The sequence below is a fragment of the Vombatus ursinus genome, unplaced genomic scaffold (assembly GCF_900497805.2).
Source record: "Vombatus ursinus unplaced genomic scaffold, bare-nosed wombat genome assembly UNPS02014778.1, whole genome shotgun sequence".
NCBI lineage: Eukaryota > Metazoa > Chordata > Mammalia > Diprotodontia > Vombatidae > Vombatus > Vombatus ursinus.
The window spans coordinates 4,749,654-4,771,607 of NW_020954556.1; the positions used below are offsets into that span (position 1 = coordinate 4,749,654).

A 21,954-nucleotide genomic window follows, 5' to 3' on the forward strand; every position below is an offset into this window, starting at 1 on the left:
AAAAAAAGCTCCCAAGTGTATGAAGTCTGGGTCTCCGCTGACAAATACACTGTCTGTCACAGGTCCTGGACTTAAAACTGTCCCCACTGGGTAGGCTCTGAATACACAGCCTTTGAGAACACAGGCTCACTTCCACTCAATGATGAGGCATGAAAGTGGAACTTAGGTGGAGGTTAGGCAACCACGCCACAAATATGGATAAGAACCACTAAAGCAGAAGCAATAATGATTACATTTGAGGGTGAAAAATTCTAAATCTTGTAGAAGAGAGGTAAAGACTCTTAAGTTGATACATTCCAGTTACTCACAGAATTAATGAGACGATCAGTTTCTCTGGGATTCATTTTTTTGTACAGCCAATTCCGAACAGGATCAAGTCTGTAAACAAATGAACGTTCCCTGTTGGCAAACTCTATTTTTCTTAAAATGATACCCCCTTATCAAATTAATTCATATTAAGACATAACAAGGCAGAGTTTGAAATTATTGATAATTCTTCTTCAAAATGAGGTGAGAAGAAATCTTTCACAAAAGTACATGACTTTATCATGTTAAAGAAAAAATGAAATTCATGCTTCCCATAAGCATTCATGTTTTATACAAATTTTGCTGACATCTTTGATGTTCAGTCAACATAAGATTTCCAAATATGTTTTCTTTCATCGATCATCTACCCACCTCTACTTAACTCATCATCTTATGAAAAAGAGTTAAATAGACCTTAATGAATAATTAAAAGAAGTCAGTAAAATGACTCCATCTTACAACCATCAGATGGACAACACAACAAAAAATGAAAATGGTAACTGTTGGAGGTGCAATAGGAGTAAAGGCACAATAATGCACTGTTGGTGGAACTGTAAATTGGTTCAATGATTCTAAAAAGAAATTTGGAACTATGCCCCCCCCCAAAGTTACTAAAATATGCATGCCCTTTTATGCACATATGCCCTGAGGGGTCAAAGACAAAAAGAAATGATTCACATAGATAATATTAATGCACAAAGAACTAGAAACTAAGTGGATTCCCAACACTTGAAGAATGGCTGAGAAAATTATGGTAAATGAGTATAATGGAATATTATTCTACTGTAAGAAATAGATGAAAATGATACGATTTAGAGAAACCTGAGATTCATATTAAGAGATGAATTAGAGGTACAGAATGAGGTACGGCCAATGTGTCAATTTGTTTTGCTTAACCACATTAATTACAAAGGAAAGCTTTTATTGGGGGATTGAGGAGTTGGAAGGTGTAAGGAGGGAGTATTGGTGGTTTGTGATAATAATACAAAAAAAAAAAGGAACTGAAATAGAAGTCATTGAAACATTCAAAAACCACAAGAGGGAGCAGAATGGAGTTCAGAAAGGTACACAGAAAAGCAAGGCAGCTTTGTTACTTTCATCAAATTTACTACACACTTAAAAACTGTAATTGAAGTTCAGTCTCAAATACCACCTTCTTTTTCTCTTTGTATACGGAAACGTTCATGTTTCAATATTTGTCAAGCTCCTAATAAAAAGGAAAAACTTAATTTAAAAAAGGGAAGTTAGGATGATTTTCTGATTCTCCTTTACACATAGGGAAACACCCATTCCCCAAAAGCAAATGGTCACAGGAAGAAGAAAGAAAGAGGAATTGGTGATTCTTTGCTGAGGGGAATCAAGGTTACTACAGGTCTACTTGATAACAACAGTAGAGAGATCTGATGTCTTCCCACGCCATACATCTAAGACCTAACGGAGAATCTCTCAAGACTGGTATCTACTACCTACTTCTGCTGATTGCCTTCACGTCCCTTTCATGATTCTGTTTGAGAGTCAAATCACAAGAGGACTATATGATAAATAGGCCATCATTTTCCACTAAAAAAAGTTGGAACAGGAAGTGCTTATCCTATCATCTACTCATAAATCAAATTATTTTTCAAAGATTCATACTCATATCGTTCACCATTCCCACAAGGAGGTAAGCTCATAGGGTCAAGGACTCAGAATGTAGGTACCTCCAAGGTCATCTGGTCCAAGCCTCTCATTTTCACATGAGGAAAATCAAGTCCAGGGATGTAAGTGATTTGCCAAAGGTCACGTGGCTATTAAGTGACTGACCACATCAAGATTTGAACCAAGGCCCTCGGACTCCAATTCCAGTACTCTCTACATCACACAACATTGTCTTATTCTTGTAGTGACCTTCTCTTGGTCAGCTATCTCTTTAAAAAGCATCATTCACACTAAAGGTTATAACAGGTAAGAGAGTTAACCTTCTCTGATGTATATTCATTTAAAGGAAGATTGGAAAGGCAAATCTTATCTTGAAGGGAAGAATATAATGCGATTATCCTAAGATTTTTATTATAATTCTTTCTGGATTTCTCCTTTGACTCGTTTACATATTATCTTGGTTCATACTTAATTGCATACACACCAAATGCAATATGAAAAAAAATATGAACTTAGTAATAATGATATTGCATCTGTCTTATACCTTATGATCACAAAGCAATTTACATATACCAAAAGGAAACATATATTAGGATACAATTTTTGCATTATAAAAATGCCTGCAACTTTTTAAGATCCCAAATCCCAAGTGTGTTTGATACGTAAGAATGTAATTCACCACCAAGTTTCCAGAAGCTCTGTCTGTTGTGTAGAGTGAGCTATACCTGCATTCCTTTTGGTTACTTCCTCTTCAGCTTTTCCCTTTTTTCTCCTTTTCCTCCATGAAATCATTTAAAGAGTGTTATTCTTCTATATTATGTAGAACAGGAATTAGAATTTGTTCTTCTTTATGACATTCCTAGACTATTTTACATCTTTATGGATTTAAAGGCTTCAGTGCACCTGAGAGTCACGAGATTTTTGTTACACCAAATCTGGTCCCTTGTTCTGACAAGAGAAGGTCAGTACTGACCTTGTGAGACAAAAATTCTATTTGGAATTTAGGCAAAATAAGCTTCTTTTCAACTTGGAAGACACAGTATTTATTAAAATTCCAAGCTAAATATCTCAAGTTTTGAAATTGCCCTTTTTCTCTTTCCCTATTCTTCCCTTCTCATTTTTTCTCAAGACCACTCCTCTTATTCTCACCCCTTCTCAAGATCTTTTTGATCCCTCCTAGAACCCCAAATCATCCTAACACAAAGTCAAAATCACTATCCACAAAGTACTGAACAGTAAACTTTCTACCCTAACACTAACTAGGAAAAAGAACCAAGAATAAAGCAATGAGATATGAAAAGTCCAGTCTCTTTTCCCATACTACTCAGGTGTGAAACATTGGCAGCAGGGAAGATGTGGGTGAGGAAGCTTAGCACCAGAGAAGAAAGATGATGAAGTGGTTAGGTTTTTTGTTTTTTTCAAACCTGGGAGCCACCTCCTAAAATTCCCAGAGATCACTTACAGCTCTGTACAAAGTATAATGCCTTCTGTTAGGAAATAACTGGGTGAAAATAAGCCTTTATAAATAAACAAAATATTTCTCTTCTGTTGAGTTTTGTTTCCTCTTTCTGGTGGTTCCTCCTATTGGTTCTAATTCTTACTTAAAACATCACTAATGTGAAAATACGTTTAGTAGGAATGTATATGTATAGCCTATATCAGATCGTGCGCTGTCTTGGGGAGGGTGGTGGGGAGGAAAGGGGAGAAAAATTTTAAACTCAAAAGCATATGGAAGTGATTATTGATAAATCAAAATAAATTAATAAAAAAAGAAAAAAAAGAAATGTACAAAATATGCCATGATCCACTTTCTCCAGTTCTCTGCTTTATCCCACCCCCAACAATTTCTACTTACTTCACAAAGAAATTTCCTACAGACGAGGAAATGAGGATTGCTATATAAATAAGGAATGCAATGTAGATAGCTGTATGAAGAAAAAGAAGAATACCATCACAAATAAGGTCAACATTATAAAGAGTGATATCATTGTAATCCATAAAATTACTTTTAGTTTACAAGAGGCATAAAGCATTGCTAGAAAAACTGCAAGATAAAATGTTACTGGGGGGAGAACCCCACATTTCTATGCTAAATTTCCTACAAGCAATGCAGAAAAAGGAAGGGTGTGAAATCTACTTATTAATGCCTCATAGCTCCACAGTTTACTCACTTGACATGCAGCTAAACTAATAAATGCGTCTGGATGACAAATTCTACCTCCAGAATTGTCAGAGGAGGAAAGATTCTGAGCAGCCTCTTTATCCTAATCCTAAAGCAAGGTAAGGTTTTCCTTTGGTCCAGTGCTCCTATTTTGAAATTTCTGTGCTTGACTTTTTGGGCCTATTTGTGCCTAAGCTTGGCAACTAATACGAAAATTCCACTCACTTTTCACTAAAAATCTGATATAACCAAAAAACCTTATTAACAACAATAGCTGACAAATTATGAAGCACTTTAAGATTTTCAAAGCACTTTTCCTATATCATCTCCTTTGATGCTCACAACAACCCTGGGATAAGTGATATTATCATCCCTTGTTTGCCAATGAGGAAACTGAGGCTCAAAGGTATTAATTAAATTAATTAATTTAAAATAATTAAAAATCATTTGCCCAGGGTAACAGAGCTAATAAATATTTGAGGGAAGAGTCGATCCCAGGCCTTTCTTGCTCCGAGTTCAATACTCTATCCACCATGTTACGTTGTCCCTAATGCTCTGAGATGAGCTCTATAGTTTGGGTTTTTAATTACCCAAGAAATACTGTGTGCTACTACTCTTTCCAAACAGCACCCCAAAACTGAAAACATTTTCAGACTAAGTTAAATAATCAACAAATGGGTACATACGAAGATTGCTGTTGACCGGATTTTCATTGACGACCATGTCACAGGACATCTGGTTGATACTACCATAGTGAGGTTTTACCCAGAGAGAATAGTTTCCAAATTCTCCAAAAACATAATGTATCCTACAAAGAATTGGGAAAAATAACAACAATTAAAAAGAAAGAAAGGAAGGTTAGAAACCGAGTTGGAATTTGACAAATATGTTCACTGCAGAGGGGTATGACTGCTGGAGACCAAGAACAGTATGGAGATGCGTTTGAAAGGGAAGGAAAAAGGTATGAGGAGGGTGAAGAGAAAATGTAGATTTTATTTAGATAGGTCAACATCAAAGGAGGTACAGACCGGCAAATCTCTTTCTTTTCCAAGGTATCATTTAGAAGCAGGGTGACAGGGTGCTGAGAGCTCACTGCAACAGCTGCAATGCTAGGGTGTCCAGGTTTTGGACTCACTGGAACGGACACCAGAAACTGATACAAGCACTATAAAAATAGAAGCACAAGAAGGAAGGGAGTTGGGGATTTTTGAAGTCTGCTGCCTTCTGAAAAAGTTTTTACTGATGTCTTCTTGCATCAGAGTTGTCTCATGTATACCTCCTTCTCCCCCTCCCAGAGAGTCATCCCATGTGACAAATAGTATTTTTTAGAGAGGAAAAAAAAACCAGCTCAACTGATCAATACACTGGAAAAGTCTGACAACATGTGCAATAATGTGTGTAACACCTGCAGAGACTCCACCCTCACAAAGGGGCAGGTTGGGGGGTGTCATCTCCTATCTCTTCATTCAAGTCTGGCTGGATCTTTAAAATTTTGCTGCAGTCACTTTTAAATTTTTGCCACATTGTTCCTTCAATTACACTGTTGTAATTAATGTGTATGTTGTTTTCTTGCCTCTGCTCACTCTGCATCAGTTCATAGAGATCTTTCCATTCTTCTCTGTACTCATCACACACATCATTTCTTACAACACAGGAATATTCCATTATATTTATGTACCACAATTATTTTAGTCATTCCCCAATTGATGGGCACCTACTTTGTTTTCAATTCTTAATTGTCACAAAAGATGCTACTTACAAATATTTTGGAATGTATAGAAAGTTTCTTCTTATTGATGGCTTCCCTGGGTATAAGCCCAATAATGGGGTCTCTGATTCAAAGGATATAAATATTTTATTCACTTTATTTGCATAATTCCAAATTACTTTTCTTTTTCTTCTTTTTTTCCAAATTGCTTTTCAAAATGATTATACCATTTCACAGATCCACCAACAATGTATTTGTGTGTTTCTCACAATCCGTCCAACATTGACTATTCCCAATTTTTGCCAATTTGCAGGGTATACAGTGAAGCTTCAGGATTATTTTGATTTGTATTTCTCTTATTATTACTGATTTGGAGCATTCATTCATGTGATTTCCTCTGAGAAATGCAATTCCTCTGAGAAATGTTTCTTCATACCTTTTGACTACATATACATATGACTATTAGTCTCTCTCTCTCTCACACACACACTCTTAAAGGACTTTAACATCAAACTAAAAAAGACCTGACTTTAATTTCGTCCACTGTGTCTTGTTTTCATCTAAGTGTTTCCAATGAAGAGAACAGTATCTGTTGAATTCTCTTAAACTACCCCCAACCATACACAGTTACTTACACATTTTGAAATATAGTATTTCATTTTTCCATAGAAACATTTTTTACTTTAAAAAAAAAGGCAGTTGAGAATAGAAATACAGAAATAAGACCTTACTATAAAGATACCCAGAAGCATATTATATGATTTGGAATTTGGATGAAACTCCCAAAGGGGAGAAGGATGGACATTCTGAAGAGGAAGTCTGTTCCCCAGGGACTGATAATGTGAATACGTGTGGATAAATAAAGACTGTGAAATCAAAGATCAGCCAGTAAGGGTCACAGGAAGAAGACGGGAAGGGGAAAAGGAGGAAGAGATAGCGACTCATTGCTGACAGGTGTTAAGGCAACTATTGGTTGACCTGATAACAACAGCAGAAATCTGCTTTTGCTGCCTCCTCAGATCACATATCCAAGACATAATAAAGGATGTCTTGTCAAATGTGATAATTGCTACCTACTTCTGGTGATTAATTTGGGCACAAATTATATTGCCAAGAGGAATCTGGACACATTACTAAAGGTTATAAAATTCAGAGTGGAAAACCTTAGGTGCTGTTTTCATCACTCTTGTCCCCAAAGGCAAGGGCTTCAGAAAAGGAAGGCAGAATTGGGAAGTGAATATACAGTTGATTAAGAAGATGGGATTTAAGAATGAGATTTGAATCTCTAGACCATGGCTTAAAATATAAGAACGGCAATCTCCTGGCCAGAGATGGAGAATACCTAACGTGCTAGAATTAATCTATTTGCTTGAAGTTTTGCAAATTTAATGAAAAGGGCTTTAAAATTAAAAGGAAGAGAGAGGGAAGGAGAAAACTGCTGATTCATCGTCACCAAGCAAGATACCATAGAGAGTAGACAAAATACAGAAAAAAATATACCGAGAGATACATTCAGAAATTCACCGAGGACAGAATCGAGGGAAAAAAAGAAAAGTAATAAAGCTCGCAGTCTCATATCTTTTTAAAAAAATGTACAAAGTATGGGTAATAAACAAAATAAGCCAATGATGCTAATGCAAAGAGGAAAATTTAACTTAATAAGTAACACTGAGACTTGGTGGAATAAAATTCATGACTAGAATATGGCTCTGGGAAAGTCTATCTTATTCAAAAGAAACAACCTAAGTAAAAAGTCAGGGAGGAGAGGTGGGTAGTGCAACACAGTATATCAGGAAGATCAGAATCTTGAGAGGAAATTCAGAAACCTTCAAGAAGCCCAACAGGGAGAATTGGGGCAAAGACCATCATTAGATTAAACAGAAGCCATCTGAATGTATTACTACCAGGGCAAGTAGGCAGCGCAATGATAGATCAGCAGGTCTGGATTGGGGAAAACCTAGGTTCAAATCCAGCCTCAGATACTTACTAACTGTGACATGGGTAAGTCCCTTAATCCTGTTTGCTTTGTTTCCTCATTTGTAAAATGGCAAAATAGGTAATGGCAAACCATTCCAATGTCTTTGCCAAGAAAACCCCAAATGGGGTCATGAAGAGTCAGACATGACTGAACAACAGTATTACTGCCAACCTAGATACAACGAAGAAATGCAAGACATGATATTTTTGGAGAATGGAAGCTATTCTTCTTAATTAAAACCTCTGCTCTACCTAAAATCTAGCACACTGACCATGGCAGTGTCATTGTTGTTACTATGACATGAAACTCACAAGACACATGACAGAACAGCGATGGAAGACTTCAATAATCGGTACACAGGCTGAACAAAAACAGAGTAGTTAATTTCTTGACTTGCCTTAGAGATAATGTTATCTTTCAAAAGGAATAAGAACCCAAAAAAAAAGAGGGAAATTCTATTCCGGATCTGATTTTTGTCAACAAGAATTGGTTGCTGGGTGATGAGAACCTTGTGAGGAAGTCCCATTGTAGCTTAAATTCTGTGACAGAGAAGGAATGGAAAGTGAGAAGACCTTAGATCTTAGGGTAGATTTCAAAGGATGCGGGAAAAAAAACAGGTGGGATCCCATAGTCTAAAACTTTACAGAGGAAGAAGTAAGCCCTGGAGAGGCAAAGTTCTCAAAAATGAAATTTTGAAGACACAAAAGAAAAACAATTCAAATGTTAATGAGGGGGTTTTCTGAAGAGACCAATGGGTTACACAAAGCAACTCCCCAACCAATCTATGGTGAGAAGTAGAGTAGCAAAGTCTAATCAGGAGTGGGGAACCTGAGGCCTCGAGGCAGTAATCAATCATTAAAAAAGCCATCAAGATTTTATCAAGAGGGGCAGCTATGTGGCACAATAGATAGAGCTCAGGTCTTGGAGTCAGGAGGACCTGAGTTCAAATCTGGTCTCAGATGTCTACTAGCTGTGTGACCATGGGCAAGTCACTTAACCCCAACTGCCTCACCAAAACAAAACAAAAAAAACTTTATCAAGAGCAGGTTCAGTCATACCAGATTAACCTTATCTCCTTTTCTGATTAGGTTTCTAGACTGGTAATGAAGAGCAATGCTAGTTTACCTAGATTCTAGCAAAGCATTTAATGAATTATCTTATAAAATTCTCGTGGAAAAGACAGAGACACAATCTAATTAGGAAGATTTAGAAGTGGTTGAATGGCTGTAGGCAAGGAATGGTCATTAATTAAGGTTTCAATGTCAATCTGAAAGGAAGTCTCCCAGAGACCTATGCTTGGCCTGGTGTTGCTAAATATTATAATCACTGAGTTGGATACAGCAATCTACCAATCAGCCAACAAGCATTTATTAAAAGTGTCTGGAGCTGAGGATGCAGAGAACAAAAATAGAATGATCCTGGCTCTCAAGGAATTTATATGCAGCTTAAACATAGAAGTATATACAAGATACTCACAAAACACACATGTACACATGTAAAAAAGTACTTATCAACTAATCAATTGAATATTTATTAAGAATCAGCTACGTGCAAGGCACTGAGCTAAGCATTGAGGATACAAGTACAAGGAATTAAACAATTCCTATTCACAGGGAGCTTACATCCTAATGAAGGAAGCAATTAGTACGTGGAAAAATACATAAAACCCATAAGTATAAATTTAAATATATACAAGTTAGTTAAATACAAAGTAGTTTGGGAGGGAGAGCACTAGCATTTGGGGGGATAAGAAAAGGGTTCCTGAAGATGATGGAACATGAGGCTGTGTAAGGAGGGAGTTCATCCCTACACATAGAGGACAGTCAGTTCCCCATGCAAAGGCATGGAGTTTAAAGATGACATATTGTGTGTGAGGAACAGAGATGGGGCCAGTCAACTATTAGAGGACTCATGATGTCAAATACTGTCCACCTCCAGATAAGAGAGCTGATGGTCTCAGAGTGAAGACTGAAGCATAATTTTTTTCCTTTCTTTGCTTTTCTTGCTTTTTTTTGTTTGCTTCAGAACATGGCCGATGCAGAAATACGTTTGTATGACTTCATATATATAATAAGTATTATATTTTGTGCCTTCTAAATGGGTAGGGGAGGGAGGGAAAGAATTTGGAACTAAAAATAAAATATAACTTAAATTTTTAAAAAGTTACTGTCTTTCAAAACTATCTTTACAAAATTGTTGTTATTGTATAAATTGTTGTCTTGTTTCTGTTCACTTCACTTTGCATCAGTTCATAAGTCTTCCCAGGTTTTTCTGTAACCTTTCTCTTCAACATTTCTTATAGAACAATAATATTCCATCACATTCATATATCATAACTTGTTCAGCCATTCCCAACTTACAGGCACCTCCTCTATCTCTAATTCTTTGCCACAAAAAGAATTGCCATAAATATTTTTGTATATATGTGTCCCTTAAATCTTACTTTGATGTCTTTGGGGGTATAGACCTAGTAACAGTATTGCTGGATCAGAGGGTATACACTGTGTAATAACTTTTGAACCACAGTTCCAAATTGTTTTCCACAAAGCTGGCTGGACCAGTTCATGGCTCTACCAACAGTGTATTGGTGTACCTTATTTTTCCAGAGCCCCTCCAGCATTTGTCATTTTTCCTTTTTGTCAATTTTGCCAATCTGATGAGCATGAGGTAGAACCTCAGAGTTATTTTAATTTGCATTTCTCTAATTACTTGTGATTCAGAGCATTTTTTCATATGGCTATTGATGGCTTACACTGAAAACTGTCTACTCATGTCCTTTGACCATTTATCTAATCAGGGAATGGCTCTTATTCTTATAAATGTGAATCAGTTCACTATATACCTTAGAAATGAGACCTTATCACAGAAACTTGCTACAAAGATTTTTTTTCCCCCAATTTCCTACTTCTCTTCTAATTTTCAGCTAGGTTTTGTTTGTGGAAAACCTTTTAAATTTTACATAATCAAAACTGTTTTACTTCCTGTGAACTTCTCTTTCTCTTGGTTGGTCATAAATTTCTTCCACTATCCATAAATCTGACAGGTAATTCCCATGTCCCTCTAATTTCCTTATGACGTTACCCTTTATATCTAAATCATGTACCCATTTGGAATATGTTGGTCTATAGCTAGCTTCCACCAGACAACTTTCCAGTTTTCCAAATTGTTTCTGTCAAGTGGTGAGTTCTTCCCCAACAGTTAGGATCTTCAGGTTTATCAAAAATAAGGCTACTGTTGTTTCAACGTACTGTGTACTTAATCAGTTCCACTGATCAATCTCTATTTCTAACCCATTCCCAAACTGTTTTGCTAATTACACCTTTGTAGTGTAGTTAGCATTGTGATACTGATTCCTCCCTTCGAATTACAAAGCAACATTTGAACCCAAGTTTTCTTGCCCTCAAAATCTTTCTATTGTACCATAGCACCTTTCTTTTTAAAAAACTAGGAAAAGAGTTGTATGGGTGTAAGAGGCATCAGGAATTAGAATGCATTTGCCTAAAATAAAATATAAATTAAGAACATGCTTACTTGATAACAATGGTCGGAAAGCCAGTAGACATTCAAATCTCCATGAAGAAATTCATTGTGGATAATTAATAATGCCTGATCCATCTTCAACTCTGGGAGCTTTCTTTTGTTGATATCTGGTACCAATTAAGACAGAAAGAAAATAATGCAAATTAAAGCTATTCTTCCAGAAAAGGTATACAAATTAGAATGTTGGCTCCAAACTAGTGGTTTTTCAAAATTCATTCTGAGACTCTTCCTCCATCACCTAGGCCTTTGGATCTCCTGTCACGTTTTATACTTCAATTTAACATTTATTAAGACCCTACTATAAGTTAAGCACTGTCCTATGTTCCATGAATTTTTTTAAAAAATCATTTCTGCCTTCAAGGAGCTTGCATTCTTACATGGACGGGTACAATATACATATATAATTAAATATAATGTGCAGAGAGAGAGCGCAAGTGTTGACTAATAGAGAAGGGAAATGGAAGGGAGTTTCAAAGAAAGTTTCATGAAGGAGTTAGGGCCCAAGCTGTGCCATGAAGAAAGACAGGGTATTCTGAGAGGCTGAAATGGGGAGGACATTCTAGGGATGAAAGATGTGTGTGGAAGACGGAATGTGGAAGTCCATTAACAGACTGTAGTCCAATATGGCTGGAATGAAGCTGAGTAATATATAACATAGTCCTGGAAAGGAAAGTTGAAATCAGATTCATAATGAGGGAACTGAAGGGCATTAGGACAGCAAGCAGTTAATGGTGGGAACTGAGTGAACCACGCTGACTCCATGTTGTGACTCAACTCTGAAGCGAGCTCAGTTCCCTTTCTATTCAATTATGAGTCTAGTCCAGGGGTAGGGAACCTGTAGCCCTTTAGGTCCTCAAGCGTGGCCCTTTGAATCCAAACTTCACAGAAGAAATTCCCTTAACAAAAGGATTTGTTCTGTAAAATCTGGACGCAGGCAAAAGGTTGCAGCCAAGGACCTAGCTGTGGCCTCCAGGCTGCAGGTTCCCCACCCCAGTCTAGTCCAGATTCCGTCTTGTAAGAAAAGTTTATTCAATTGCGTGTGCGGCTGGGAAGCCGGTCCACCCCTACGGTTACTTAGAGACCCTTAACTAAGGATCTAGGTTACGCTGACCAGAAACTCAGTCAGATCCAAAGATCAATGCAAGGAGTTTTCTCACAGTTGTACATCTCAAGCAACCCATATATCTTATCTGAAAACTGGCCCCATACTGATCAATCAGTTATTGTTTCCATGTTCCTTTGATTGTTCACAGACACTCGGGGGAAGTGGGACACCTCCTTTTCTGAATTCAGGGAACTACACCTGTTCACTCTTCCCCTCCCAACTTGCAAAGTCCCTAATCTTTATCAAATCACCTAATGTTGTAGGTTCCTTTTAATTAATTGGCCTTATTTGATCAACTATTTTTAATTAGTCTATCTCCCCCTGTATTAAGGGTCTAGGCCTAAGCTGAAGAGGTCTGCCCTGATTTGTTAGGCAATCGGCATGCACTGCTTGATAAATCAATATGGCTCCCTGCCTTCATATGCTTATGACTTACTGTTGCTATCAGCAAACAATCTCTCTCATTTACATGGAGGGAAACTGAGGTTCAGGGAAGTGACTTATTGGAGTCACAAACTTGTAGTTAACAGCAGAGGGGGGATTCAAACTCCAGTTTCTCTAGGTAGGGGCTTGCTCTGTATACAAACAATTTTCTTTTGGTGAACTCGGCATAAAGGCCAAGTAAAGTAGAGCTAATGAGTCCAAAGAAAGTGGTTCATCTGACATTTAAACCAATAATTTTATAAGAGGGATAATAATAATAATAGCTTATATTTTATACTGCTTTATAGCAAGACATTCTTACACTTATTTCTCACAACAATCCTATGAGGAAGAGAGTATGTGATTATCCTCATCTTACAGAAAGGGGAACTGAGGCAACGAAAAGTTAAAGGTCGAATGGCTAAGAAAGTGAAAAATACGGGACTCAAACCTATTTTCTTTGCCCCCAAGTCCAGTGCTTGTTTCAACATACAACAAAGTCTCATCTTACACCTATTTCATTAACAAAGATATTCTAAGATGTAAGTATGTTTTATATGATTGCACATATATAACACATCAAATTGCTTACCCTCTCAGGAAGAGGCAGGGAGGAGGGAAGGAGGTAAAAAATGAAAAACAAATGTTAAAACTGTTCTTACATGTAATTGGAGGGGGGAAATATATATATATATATATTTGCAAAAACATGTTAAACATATTGCTTCCAAGACAGAAAACAATGCCAAATCTATCCAAGAGAGGTAAAAATCTATTCCATCACAGTTCTGAGAGTAAGTCTTCAAGAGAAGCCTCCAAGGACTCCTTCAGTTACTAAAAACTGCCATTAGGAAATTCTTCTTTGTATCTCTTCTAAATCCCAGATTCTGTAGTTTAAGTTAATTTCCTCTTAGGTCTTTGGTATAGACTGAGAACAGATGGTCATTGGCTGCATTTTTGTCCAATAGAATCAATTCCTTTTGTCTTTGGTCACCAACCTCATTTCTATCTTTCTGTGGTACTCCTCTCCTTACTGTGGCACTTCTGTGGAAAATCTCTCCAAATTCTCCTTTAAGGAATAATAATAGTTACCATTTAACTGATTTTTGCAAAGTGCTTTACAAATCTTATTCTTACAACAACGACCCTGAGAAGTAGGGGTTATTATTACAGTCATTTTACAGATGAGGAAACTGAGGCATAGGTTAAGGCAGTAAGTATCCAAGATAGGACTTTTTCTTAGATCTTCCTGAATCCAGGTCCACAATTCAATCCACTTTGCCACCTAGCTGTATTAATTACAGAGCAGGGGTAAAGGATGTTCCAAGCAAGGTCTGACTACTGGTAAGGATTTCCTCTGTGACATAGTAGGGGGTGGGTGTGTGTGTGTGTGTGTGTGTGTGTGTGTGTGTGTGTGTGTGGTGTAATATGGTAAGATTTCAGAGCTTTAAAAATGTTTTATTGATGTACCTCTTAATGCAGCTTAAGCCCTCATTAGCTTACCATGACCAGCTAATTAGACTAAATTTGCAGTCCATTAATCTCCTATTATATTTTCATAAAAACTGTCACCTAACCACAAACTCCACTGTTCTATATTTGTTACTCTGATTTTTGGAACCCAAAGCTAAGGCTTTATATTTTATATTTTTCCCAATCAAATATTATTTTATTAAATTCAGCCTATCATTCAACCCACAAAAATCTTTTTGGGTATTGACTCTGTGGTCCAGTGTATCAGTCATTCTCCCAGCTCTGTGTCATCTGCAAATTTGGTAAGGATGCCTTCCATGCCTTCATACAAGTCACTGATAAAAATATTCAACAACATAGGACCAAAAGACAGATCCACTAGAGATCTTCCCCCAAGTTGGCATAATCAATCCATTAGTAACTACTCTTTAGGTCTAGTCATTTCACCAATGAATTAATGTGTGAGGCTTAGTAAAATACTTGTTGACTTGACAGTTTGTCAAGCACTGGAGAGATGGTACCCAAGACTTTGTTATATGCCAGGCACTTATCTCATTTGATCCTTAAAACTACCTTGAGACAGATCGGTGCTATTATCATCCCCATTATACAAATGAAGAAACTGAGGCAGCTGGTGTCTTATCTAGAGCCACATAGCTAGTTAAGTTGTTATTCAGTCATTTCAGTCATGTCCAACTCTTCATGACCCCATTTGGAGTTTTCTTGACAAAGATACTAGACTGGTTTGCTATTTCCTTCTCCAGGTTATTTTACAGATAAGGAAACTGAGACAACCAGGGTTAAGTGATTTGCTCAGGGTCACACAGCTAGTTAAGTGTCTCAGGTCAGATTTGAACTCAGGAAAATGAGTCTCCCTGACTCCAGCACCAGTGCTCTATTCACTGGGCCACCTAGTTACCTGAGCTATGAAGTGTCTGAATCCAAATCTGAACTCAGGTCTTCCTGACTCCAGGACCAGTGCTCTGTCTACTGTGGCACCTGGCTGTCCATCACACGCTCAAAGAGAAAATTTCCTACCTCCACCTTTCTCTCTGAGTCTATTTTCTTGGTAATAAGGCAACAATCACTGACATTTATATAATTTCATAAGGTAGACTGCTGAAAAGTAATCTATATTTCTTCATTTTATTTGATTCCCACAACACCCTAAGAACTGGTTACTACAGGAATGTGATAATACCCATTTTGCAGGCTGAAAGACTAGCTCCTTGTAAGACAGGCAGTTGAGTTCTGGAGGCAAGATTTAAATACAGAGTCAAATGAGATAACACATGAAAAACATTTTTGCAGACCTTAAGGAGCAATATAAATGTTAGCTATTATCATCATTATTGCTTCCACTGATTATGCCCAGGAAACTTAGGTTCATTCATCTCTGGAATTCCTGCCCTGGCCTGCTATATATCAGGCTGGCCCAGATCACTAATCATATTCCATCCAGCCATACACCCCCGCAGTCAACTTCTGGCTATCCAATTGACTTCTCAGACCAAAACACCTTTCCTGGGGGATGGATAGAACACAGGCCCTGGAGTCAGGAGAACTTGAGTTCAAATCCAGCCTCAGACACATAACTCACTAGCTGTGTGACTCTGGGCAAGTCACTTAACCCCAGTAGCCTCGCCAAAAAAACAAACAAACCAAAAGAAAAAAGCCACCCTTCCCTGGCAAACCCTGGGTGGCTTCCCCCAATGATAATGCAAGATCTTTGAGAGCCTGGAGTATCTAGCTTAGGTACCATCTCTCCAGTGCTTGACAAACTGTCAAGTCAGCAAGTATTTTACTAAGCCTCACTATATGCCAGGCACAGGGAATTACAAACAGAAGTACAAAGATAGTCCCTGCCCTCAAGGAGCTGACATTCTAATGGAGAAACACAACACATAAAAAGGAGATAACATGTTATAAGCTCTTACTAAATGATTTTCACTCATTGATTCATTCATTTATTCTTGACTTTAGGTTGCCTCTCTTTCTACAATCAATTACATAATTTGTGTATTATCCAGGCCCTGTCTACCCAGTGGGTTATTTCCCCATTCATCAGTGCCTGAACTGAGGGATGGGCAGGTAAAGTAAAGATATCATCTTATCAGTATGTCCTTTTTTTCCTGTCTAGTGCCAATGACTTCTGCCATTCAAATAAAATTATAAAATGATGATAAATAAATGATAATAAACAAATAAAAAGGGTGGTCTTGAATGGTCTTTACCAGAATCTGTAATTAAAGAATTATACTGGAAGACCATAAGTGAGCCCCGATGGAATTAGTGATACCAAATGATCCCTCTGGGTCTCAAAATTAATTCATTCAATTCAATTCAACAAACAATTATTAAACACCTATTTTGTGCAAGGTGAGAGGTAGCCTGGTTTGGTAGACAGAAGCATGACCTAGTAAACAGAGAGATCTGGGTTCCAAACTTCCTGCCCATCAAAAGCAAGCAAGTCACTTAAGAGTAAGGGTTAGGACTAGGGTTTAGGGTTAGGGTTAGAGTTACCCATCTAGTATGGAACTATTAATGTATATGTTTTATGTCTCTCATTAAAATGTAAGCCCCTTGAGGGCAGGCATCATTTTTTTTCCAATCTCCGGTGTTTAACACAGTACTTAGAATCTAGTAAGTACTTAATAAATAATTCCTGATTGATTGACTTATGATATCAAAGATCCAAACTGACAGTTCCCAGCACTTCGTACTCTGTTGTCTGATGAATTGGATGGGTCTTCTAAGCAAGGAATTAAAAACATGTGACTTTGGAGAAAATGGTAAAAGTTTATGTCAAATGACTTCACATACACAATAAGATGTCTTAATATAAAGAGATAATATAGATAATATAGCTTGCCTTTTCAAGGAGTGGGGGAGGGGCCAGAGGGAAATAATTTGGGACTCAAAATTTTTAAAACTGAATGTTAAACATTTTTAATGTAATTGGGAAATATTTAACAAAAGTATTTTTTAAAACTTTATGCAAAAAAAAGCAAAGCAGTTAATGTTAGCAAAGATTTTGATAAACTTTAGTGAATGTCCCAGGGGTAGGGAACCATAGTTTGGGGTGGCTATGGCTCAAGAAGGATGAAAGGTGACAACGCCCAAAATTTACTTTTGTTGTCTTGCATTTCAAGACTAGGACTTAGTTGGCTCTCCACCACTATTCAATATTATCACTGAGCATTCATATGGAATTCTGTGACTGAATGAATACCATATAGATTGCAAAGTCACCCCATACAGTACTTAGCTATTCTTCATAATAATGAAAGGCAGTGTGGACAATCTGGGTTTAAATTCCATCTCTCATACTATGTGTATAAGACTGTGTGAACCTCAGCAAGTCACTTAAATTCTTACTGCTCTTATAATTTTTATTTATTTTATTATTATTTGTTATTATTTTTTGATTTAATTAATAGTATTAATTAGGTGGAAGAGAAGGTACCAACCTGAATTGATAGGAGTTTCTTCACCCAGGGGTTGCCTATACATACCACTGAAATTCCTATTCCCCATCATACTGGATAAAACCAAGGCCCTGGAGGTGGTACAGTGACAGAGAATTGAGCCTGGAATCAGGAAGACCTGAGTTTAAATCCAGCCTCAGACTCTTACTAGCTGTGCGACTTTAAGCAAGTCACTTAAAAACAAACAAACAAACAAACAACCCCCCCCCCGTTTGCCTCAGTTTCCCCATCTGTAAAATGAGGATGATAATAATAGCACCGACAGGGGCAGCTAGGTGGCGCTGTGGATACAGCATTGCCACTGGAGTCCGGAAGACCTAATTTCAAATCCAGCCTTAGACATGTAACACTTACAAGCTGTGTGACTCTAGGCAAGTCACTTAATTCCAATTGCCTTAACAAAAAAAAAAAAAAGAAAAAGAAAAAGAAATATACCTACATCCTAGGGTTGCTGTGAGGATCAAATGGGATAGTAATTGTATAGTGTTTCAGCACAGTGCCTGGCACTATATGTTATATATAAGCTGTGTGACTTGGGCAAGTAACTTAACCTGTTTGCCTCAGTTTCCTCAACTGTAAAATGGGAATAATAATAACACCTACTTCCCAGGGTTGTTGTGAGGATCAAATAAGATACTAATTGTAGAATGTTTAGCAGAGTGCCTGGCACTATATAAATGTTAGCTATTATTATTAGTTGTGTCACCCCAGGCAAGTCATTTAATGTTTGTTTGCCTCAGTTTCCTCAACTGTACAATGGGGACAATAATTGCAACTACTTGCCAGGGTTGTTATGAGGATCAAATGAGATACTAATCATAATGTGCTTAGCACAGTGGTAAGCACTATATAAATGCTAGCTCTGATGATGATGATGATGATGATGATGATGATGATGATGATGATGATGGAACTCCTGTCAGGCACCAGAAGCCCAGGATGTAAGTGATCTCTCCTCCCCCCATTCATCCATTGAACTTCATCTCTTCTAAAATACAGGATTCAAGAAGCACCTGGAGCATCTCCAAATTCTCCCAAGAATCTATACAATCACCATCACATTACAATTTGCAACACCCAGAAATCCTGCTGCTTTTGTCAGCTCTGGGGTATCGGACTCTCAAAGCTCCTCATCTCCCAGCTCCTTTCTACTGCGTCACCATCACTCCATCCTGATGGTGGGTGGATGTACAAGGTGGACAAGGAACAATTGGTTCTCATGGGGGCAGACAGGATGCCTGGAGGAGGAGGCAATGTTCCCTTCTAATTCCTCCCAACCTTAAGGCAATTAGGGATCTGGAGGACAATGTATAGAAAACCTGGTTAGTTTCAAATTCTGCCTCCGAAGATACAAAGTATGGGCCAGGCATTTATCCTTTTTCAGCCTCTGTGGGTAAATCGCACCTATTTCACAAACAAAATTTTGATTTGTCAATCAGAAGACATAATAAATGTAATACAAATGACGGCTAGTATTATTATCAACTGTGCAACAATAGACAATACTGAAGAGAATGGGGGAGGGGAGTGGGGAAGAAGAATGGGGATGGGGATGGAGAGAGAATCTACAATACCTTACTGGTATTATTATCTGGTAAATTGCGCTCCTTTTTTTACATCCACAAAGCATATGGAGACAAGCATACAGCCAATATGGGAAGGAGAGAGAGAAAGAAAAGCAGCGATTTGTTTTTTTGTTTTTTTTTTCCTTTAGCATGGAAGGTTTTTTTCATTTGGAGGTGAGGTTTGTGGGGGTTTTTTGTTTGATTTTTTGCTTTTCTTTGGGTTGGGGTGAGGTTCTGCCATCTAACAGGATTTCAAATGTGATGCTTTTTCTCCAGGGAAGGAAGGGAATTCAGTACCCTGCTTTTCACCAAGGCTTAAAAGGGGGGGATAATTGAGAACAAAGGTAGGGTGGGGTGGGATGGGGTTGAGAGCAAAGCTAGAGAAATGGGGATGGGGAGGGAGAGAGTCAGGAAGTCCAGCCTGGAGAAAAAAGAAAGCCAGGAAAGGGGAAGAAACACCGATGTAGGAACAAGAAAAAGGAGGGAGGGGGGGAAGAGGGAGGGAAGAAAGGAGGGAATACATGTATGTGCAGGTGTGTTTTCTGTGTGTCTGAATGTTCTGTGTTGGCTGTATGTATGCGAAGGCGTGCATGCAGCTAGTGTATGACTGCAGATGTGTGTTGTGGGGAGGGGAGGCAGTGCATGTTTGCTGTGTCTAAATGCTGCTGGTTGTACATCTATGTGCACACACATGCTTGTGGATGGCATATGATTTCAGATGTATGTCTGCTGTGGCTAATAAGGAAACATTCGGTATGACTTCGAATGGATAATGGGCATCATACTGCTTGCCTTCTCGATGAGTGGGGAGGGGCTGGAGGGACAGAGAAAATCTGGAACTCAAAATTTAAAAATGAATTTTAAAAAAGATGCATCTATGTTGTGTGTCTTCGAATGTCATGTGCGATGGGGGCATTCTGGCGTATGACTGCAGATGTCTGCGTGTTGGTTTTGTGCGTTGTCAGGGAGGCCCGGTGTATGATGTGTGTGTGTTAGCTGTGCATTCTGTGTGTCAGGGATTCATGCAGTGGTATGACTGAAGATCCCTGTGTATTGAGTATGTGTGGTTGGGAGGCATGGGGTGGTTTCTGTATGAATGTTGTGTGTGAGCTGTCTGTACACACACGTGTCTGGCGTGGGACTGCGGATGTGTGTGTTGCCTGGGAGACGTGGGGTATGTTGTGTGTGAATACTGCGTGGGAGGTGTGTGGACCCATGTGTGGGACTGGGGTGTCTGTGTTGCCTAGGAGACGTGGGGTATGTTGTGTGTGTATCGCATGTGAGCTGTGTATGCAAATATGCATGTGTCTGGTGTGGGACTGTGGATGTGTGTTGCCTAGGAGACGTGGGGTATGTTGTGTGTGTACTGCATGTGAGCTGTGTGTGCAAACATGCATGTGTCTGGCGTGGGACTGCGGATGTGTGTGTTGCCTGGGAGACGTCTGTGTGAACACTGCGTGGGAGGCGTGTGGACCCGTGTATGGGGCTGCGGTGGGGCTGCAGAGGTGTGTGCGCTGTCTGGGAGCCGTGGGCTCTGCGCTCGCGGGCACGCATGCAGTCGCATGACCGCAGCGGGGCACTGGCGTGCATGGGGCCGCGCTGCCCAGGCGGTCACTCACCCCGAGGCTGCTGCTCCTGCAGCTGCAGCTGCCGCTCCTGCTCCTGCGTGTCCGGGCCCGGGAGCTCCCCGCGGGCCAACAGCGCGGCGCTGAGCACCGAGGCGGCCAGCAGCACGGCCGCCAGCGCCCTGCGCGCGCCCCACGGCCCAGCGCCCATGTCGTCGTCCGCCGCCGCCGCTGCCGCTGCCGCTGCCGCCCGGGGCTCCCGACACGCCGCCGCCGCCCTGCCGCCTTCGCTTCCTCCCGCTCCGGCTCCGGCTCCGGCTCCGGCTGCAGCTGCTGCTCCGGCCGCGGCCCCCGCTCGTGCTCGCGGAGCCCGCTCGGCACACGTCCGCTCGCCTCTGCAGCCGCCGCCGCCTCTGCCGCGGAGCCCGCCCCGCTCGTCACCCCCCGGCCCAGCAGCCGCCGCCGTCTCCTCCCCCCCCTCCCTGCGCTGAGCTGCTGTCGTCGGAGCCGCCTCCGCCATGAGTCACCGGCCGCTGGGGAGCGGGGGAGCGGGGGAGCGGGGGAGCGGGAGGGCGGGAGGGCGGGGGCGGAGCGAGCCGGAGAGGCCGGGCAGCCTCCCCGCGGCCTGGGGGCGAGCGGGCGAGTGGGGCGGGGCAGGGCGGCCGGGGAGGGGCGCTGCCCTCGGGGAGATTGCAGTCTAATGGAACCCACGGGCTTATGTGGGTGTATGGGTGTGCTGTGAGTGTGTGTGTGTGTGTGTGTGTGCTGGGCAAGACACTTCACCCTGTCTGCCTCAGTTTCCTCGTTTGTAAAATGAGCTGGAGAAGGAAATGGCAAACCACTCCAGTATCCCTGCCAAGAGCACCCCAGATGGGGTCACGAGGAGCCGGACACAACTGACAAGGCCCCAGTACCATTTAGCATCGCAGCATCTCGTAGGTGGAAGGGAGCAGAGGACAGCCTGCCCGGCCTTCACGACGTGCAGTCATCTGGCTTTCGCCGGA

The 21,954-nt window shown here is 40.0% G+C and overlaps 1 protein-coding gene across 1 annotated transcript in view; it reads right to left on the reverse strand.

Annotated features, from left to right (window-relative positions):
- HGSNAT (heparan-alpha-glucosaminide N-acetyltransferase) overlaps positions 1 to 21,470 on the reverse strand; it is a 44,801-nt gene extending 23,331 nt beyond the window's left edge. Inside the window, exons 1-6 of the mRNA XM_027865410.1 lie at positions 21,005 to 21,470; positions 11,323 to 11,438; positions 5,134 to 5,270; positions 4,792 to 4,913; positions 3,800 to 3,869; positions 309 to 378 (exon numbers count right to left, since the gene is read on the reverse strand). Of these exons, the coding sequence (XP_027721211.1) occupies positions 309 to 378; positions 3,800 to 3,869; positions 4,792 to 4,913; positions 5,134 to 5,270; positions 11,323 to 11,438; positions 21,005 to 21,470 (981 nt within the window). The remainder of the gene's footprint in view (positions 1 to 308; positions 379 to 3,799; positions 3,870 to 4,791; positions 4,914 to 5,133; positions 5,271 to 11,322; positions 11,439 to 21,004) is intronic.
- Between the last annotated feature and the right edge of the window lie 484 nt (positions 21,471 to 21,954).